General features: G+C 39.7%; 1 protein-coding gene across 4 annotated transcripts in view; it reads right to left on the bottom strand.

The window, feature by feature from the left end:
* Positions 1 to 2,338: 2,338 nt before the first annotated feature.
* The window catches only part of VCAN (versican), a 113,040-nt gene continuing 109,378 nt past the window's right edge, over positions 2,339 to 6,000 (bottom strand). For all 4 annotated transcript variants that reach the window (XM_040542050.1, XM_040542045.1, XM_040542049.1 and 1 more), the window contains 2 exons: positions 4,988 to 5,170; positions 2,339 to 4,482 (listed from right to left, as the gene is read on the bottom strand). In XM_040542050.1, coding sequence (XP_040397984.1) covers positions 4,352 to 4,482; positions 4,988 to 5,170 — 314 coding nt within the window. In that variant the 3' untranslated portion in view covers positions 2,339 to 4,351. The remainder of the gene's footprint in view (positions 4,483 to 4,987; positions 5,171 to 6,000) is intronic.

Raw genomic sequence — 6,000 nt, 5'->3', positions numbered from 1 at the left:
GGAGATATACCTGCAAGACTTCTTTTTTTGGGTAGGCATTTAACAGACAACAGCCCAGCAGACAAAAATATACCCCTTCTGAATGAAGTGTCAGCCTCTACAGTGTGGAAATAACAAAGGGGGGGGGAACTTACTAAAGCAGCAGACAGCAGCAGAGGGCACTAAGGATTTAATTTTAGCCAGAACTCATGCTCTTAGGAATTTTGCCATGATCCAGGTTTTCAGCAATTACATGATAATATATAAACTGGTAGCTGCTGCTGCTCCTCCTCCTCTTTCTTCAGATTGTCTTCAGTCAGCCAAGCTCCTGTGCTGCAGAGCTTCTCACAGCTCAAACTCACACCAGCTGTTGCAGGCTCACCATTCTCTTGTCAAGGAAATGTCTCTGCGTGTGTGTGCTGGTGCATCCACTCAGTGCAAGGATGCTGGCTGCAGAAATGAAGACCTTTCGCTTAAGAAAGTATCAGACATGGACCCACACCATACCCATAGACTGACCCTCGAACAGTGTTCCTTCAGCCACTGCCCTGGCAAAAAACATCCTCACTGCAAAGCTCCTTGCAGGCTGTCCCTTCCTTTGGCAGCCACTTGCCAGCCCACTTGTATCTTGCTGGCATGCCTGTAGCATGTCAAGGGACTTGTGTTTTCTCCTACATGCCGCTTCCATCCACAGTCTCCGATGAGTCTCAGCATCTTGGGTGAGATGTCCCACAGAAATAAATGTCCTGCAAGGAGATCTGCCATCAGGGAGCTGTCTCTTCCTACCTAGCTTCAAGTTGTGTGACTTTTAGGGCACAGCTGGGATACACGGATGTTTCCACTAGGCAGCACATCCTCTTGAGAACAAAATAGGTAGCCTGGCTCATTTCTACCCAGTGTAATGCCAGCCTCTACAGGAGGAGAACTCCATCTGCTGGGAAGTCAAATTCAGCCAACGTGGTAAGGGGCAGGAAGACACTTGGACTAATGAAGTCTACTCTATCCAGATGTTCATAGGTACATGAAACACAGATGCTCCCATGTGGCATTTGAGCCCTGTGCACTGACCTGCAGCTTGAACCTTGTTTGGTCCAAATGTTCCACATGCTGCCACCAATCTGAGGATGTGCAGTGCACACCTGGACTCCTTTCAGCTAAAGACTGTAACCATCAACACCCCATCCCATACTAACCTTTCACCTCCTCATCTACAGCTGTTTCTGCATCCCATTAAACAGCAGAAAGTGTATTAGTAGAGAAGAAGTGTTTAATACTTATGCAACAGGGGGAGACTACTACAGGAGTACTACTCTGGTGTTTGTCTTGCATGGATTTGTCAAATGCAACTTAAAGAAGAGTTTCTGCACCAGACATTATTTTCTAGTTCTGGGGAACTAGAAAATATTAAACAGGACTCTGGGTTAACCTGGAAGGCAAGAAAGCAGAGCTAAGGAATACTCATTAAAATAAATAAATAAATAAATGATCTGTGTTTGAATCTCTGGCTTTGTCTTCTGTTCCTATAGGCTGATCACAGTGCCCTGCCACACTCCAGAGCTTGGTGCTGCTGCAGGTACAGGAACGGAGCCGCTTGCTGCGGTGATGTCCCGGTGTCCCACTAGACCTGGCCCTGCAACGTGAGTGGATGCGTTCCAGCTGCATGCTAGCACTGCACCACTTGGGGTTTAGGTCAGGGTTAAAAAGAGCCTCCAGAGCTGAACAAAGCTCCATTCTCTGTCTAAATAAACAAACATGGGTAACAGGTTTTTTTTGTTGTTGTTGTTGTTTTTTTTTTTTTTTTTTTTTAATATGGAATGTTGTCAGTCCTATTTTATTATGCATAATAGAAGGAGGTGAAAAAAAATCAGTATAAGCACTGCACCTAACCTACTTAAACTACAATCACAATGTTATCTGAATGCCTTACAACATTGTTTAAATCCAACAAGAAGACAAGAAAACAACAAATCTATGCAGGGTTTTTTATACATATGGTGAGAAAGTTTGCAAAGTGTTAAAATATATTTTCTGTTCTGTACGCTTCCAGTACAAGGAAGTGATGTGCAGAATACTGTATACTTATGAGCAGAGCTTTGACTTATACAAGCTATATTCAACTTCAACACATGTACTGTATATCTTAAAATATTACTCCAAATCTCCTACAGTTGCTCATATAAAGTCAAATCCAGCACCTACTAAAGTTCAGCCAACTGACTCGCTTTGACTCCAGTGGGCAATTGACTAAGCCCATGATAACTGTGAAGTACCTGACAGTCTAATCGTATTCATATGAAAAAAATCACATTGCATAGATTTAAACAGGAAGACATGCAATAACAAGACAAGTCACAGTATAGCAAAACCTTGTTTCTTTGGTGAAACAGAAGCAGATATAAAAGTTACAAAGATTTTAGACTTTCATTCACAAAAAAAACAGACATTCACATTATACACTATACAAGATAATATAAATAGAGAAAAGTATTATGTGCATTGTTTGGGGGCAGGGGTGGGGAATGAACCAGCCAACGCAGTGACACATTGCCATGTTGAACGCACAATGACTGGGTATCCATGGTGGAGCAGTCGCTGCAATTTTTTAAGAGATGTTGCCTGGGACTGTAATCACTGTTCCCAATAAGCCATGGCAAGGTCGCCTCATGGGCAGCTCTGCCTGGGACAAACTTGTACATGTTGGCTGGGTTTTCAATTCTCCTCCTTTCCTTTTCAACTTTTTGCATCATATCCCCACGCTAACACAAAGGCATAAGCCTCCCAACTCTGTTTGTATTTGCAGTGTTATTTTGAAAGTTGTATGTATGTATCCTAAGGAACTTACTTTATCCTTTTTTTTTTTTTTTTTTCCTGTGCCCAAAGACGTGCAGGGAACTTTGCAGAAACAACCAGACACAGTCCTTTATGTGGAGAGGTCCTTCCAAACATTACCTTCTACACTTACTGTACACATCCAGGTCAGCTGTCACGCTGACCAGGGTAAGAAATTGTAATAGAAAACTCCTACGCACACACTGCACCAACTACAACCTATAATCTCTTTGTGCACACACTTCTTCCTAGAAAGCCAAGATCCTGATTCTTCCATAAGTCACACAGTTCTCACCCATCTAACCACAAACAAATGATCCTGTTTAGCAGGAATTTTGTTCTCTGGGAAAATAGCAAAAGATGGTTCCAAAACTGGAGCTCAGGGGCTAATACGGCACTGGCGAGCTCTTTTAATCTTCTTTGCATGGGTAAAATAACATCCAATAAATTAAATCAGTATGGCTTACTTCATTTATTTATGTACGCTTCACAGCTGCAGCATTCATACACAAACATTCATTACTTTATAAAAAGATTAAAAAATGGTTATATATACAAAATTATTTACTTTTTTGATTTTTGTTTGTTTTTTACAAAAAAGATCCCCCAAACACTAGGTCTATCTCCATTTTAGAATGCAGAGACCTGTAATATAGACCTTGTGGTTAATGTTGTGAAAGTCATTTTTTTATTTTTTTATTTTTTCTATTTTTTCTTTCTTTCAGAAAAGGTGGCCCTGGTTGATAAAGTTAATGTATTAGCACTTGGATTTTTACAGGCCTTCCTTGTCATATACAAGTCCTCCATGCAGTCCTTTCTCACAAATGATGAGGCTAGAATGGAGAGCAGAAAAAAAGTTCCACATTGCAGTCCCTAGTTCATGCGATATCCCCACTTTATGTGCTCTAAATTTTGCGTCACATGGACACGCACTGTACCTTGGATGGTAACTGGCACAGTTTGCATTAAAAAAAAAGTCATGTCACTTGTGTGTTTATCTTCACCTTGTAATAGCAAATTTCAGTCAGTGAAGTTATTTCAACCATTTCCAGCCTAGGTAAACAACATAAAAACAATGTCACAAATGACTGAAGACCTCTGAGGCCGTTCTAACCATAAATATGCCTGAACTTAGTGTGACTTTTCATTTTATATACAGGATTTTTAAAACAACACACAATTAAACAACATTAAAATCATCTTATTTACATTTTCATTGGTGCTAAAATTGAGCTGTTTAAATATTGCAGAAGGCTGGTATATGTCATAAAATGGTCCACACTGATGGCATATAGAAAACTAATAATCATTATAGGCTGGAAATGGTTTCTTTTTATCCCCATAAGCACTTCTCCTCTATATAATTTTTATTTTTTATTTTTTTTTGTTTTCTGATAAACACAATATTTTTGCAAAATGCATTGTGAATACCGGAGTCCATAGTTTCAAAACAATTTGATAATACTCCTATAAGTGATAGAAAAGGCACAGAAAGTTAGAACTTTGGCTGAAATGGTGGAAATCCCCATTCACCATTTAGCACTCAGCGCCTTGAGTCCTGCCATGTCCTGATCCAGCGATGGTAGTGTTTTGACGAATTTAATGATGTTCCCTTTCCTGATGAAGAATGTTTATAGTAGTATTTCTTAGAATAAGTCCTTTGGTATGTGGACGCTGTAATGAAAAGGAGGGAGAAGAAAAAAAGAAAATTAATTTGAAATGATTTCAGCATGAATGGACTGGCTGCACTTCACATTAAGTTTCTATTATTCTTGATTAATTAGGGAGTTAACAAATGATTAACTGGTACTAAGGCCATGTTACAGACAGGAGAAGCATCTCTTGAAAATAGTTAGACCACATCTGCAGAAGGAATTGTTAGCACCATTAGGAACCTATCAATTCACAGACTTTGTAAGAATGTTGCTGCTTAATTGAAAAGAGTCTTAATGGCTTTTGTAAAAACAGAAAAGGAACATTTCCATTAGTTTTAGAATGCCAGTGATTTTTCTACAGATAGCGTAAGCTGCACTGCTGTCATGATCTATAATACACGGTTTGCACTTCTCTTAAAAAATATACTCATTTCTTTTCATTACTTATCATTATGGATGATCATCTTTACATTAATAAGTCTATTGTTTCTGAGACAGCACTGATTCCTTTTCAGAGAACTTACGATTCATGCATGTAATTTTAGGCATATCCCATCTTCCATTCCCTTGGCACCGGATGGTTGGAATATGACGCTGGATGAAGCCGTCTTTGCAGTGATATCTAATAAGTGAGTTGATCTCATAACGAGGTTTCATCTTCCCAAAAGTCTTTGCATTTTCCACAACAGGAGGCTGACCACAGGCAACTTAAAGGAAGACAAAACCCCAAACATCAGTTTGTAAATGCCCTTCTGCAGTAAATTCTGCCTATGGGGACATGTCAAGAGATTTCAGCAAAAATCCCAGGAGACATGTCCAAATAAGGACAGGGAGATCACTCTTTTCTGTAGTTCTCTGGTATTGTACATCAAATACAATAATGATGGAAATGGTAAAACTGCAAATCATGTGGTTAATATTTCCTTTTTGGTTTAAATTTCTGATGTAAATTTGAACCAAAAAAGTCTTCATACTCACACAAAGAAAAGATTTTCACTGGAAAGCTGCAAAACCTGAAAAGCAGTGAAGTTATTACAAGCATTTAATAAAAAATATCTCATTCTCAAAACTTCTCAGGTCTTCCTCAACAGCAGACTTTTTAAAAGCACTTAAAACTCATGCACCCTTCAACACACAAAGAACATGTTATCAAAATGCTGTAAATGGTAATCGGGCAACAGTGGAGTGCACAAGAGATTTTGGTTTCTTCTTTACTTTCCCAGTCTAAAGAGGCAAAGAACAACTAAGGTGTTAATATACAGCTCCTGGCAACTCTCATGTTTCAGGTTTCATTGACCCGGGGAAATACAGGTCAGTCTCACCTCTGTGCCCAGCAACATCATGGAGCAGACCCTCCTGGAAGATCCTCCTTAGCATGGTCTAAGGCACATGGAAAATAACGAAGTGATTGGTGACAGCCAGCATGGCTTCACTAAGGTCAAATTGTGCCTCACAAATCTGGTGGCCTTCTATGATGGGGTTACAGCAATGAAGGATAGGGGAAGAGCAACCGACACCATCTACCTGAACACGTGCA

The sequence above is a fragment of the Cygnus olor genome, chromosome Z (assembly GCF_009769625.2).
Source record: "Cygnus olor isolate bCygOlo1 chromosome Z, bCygOlo1.pri.v2, whole genome shotgun sequence".
Taxonomy (NCBI): Eukaryota; Metazoa; Chordata; class Aves; order Anseriformes; family Anatidae; genus Cygnus; species Cygnus olor.
This window is presented reverse-complemented; position numbering and strand designations above follow the sequence as displayed.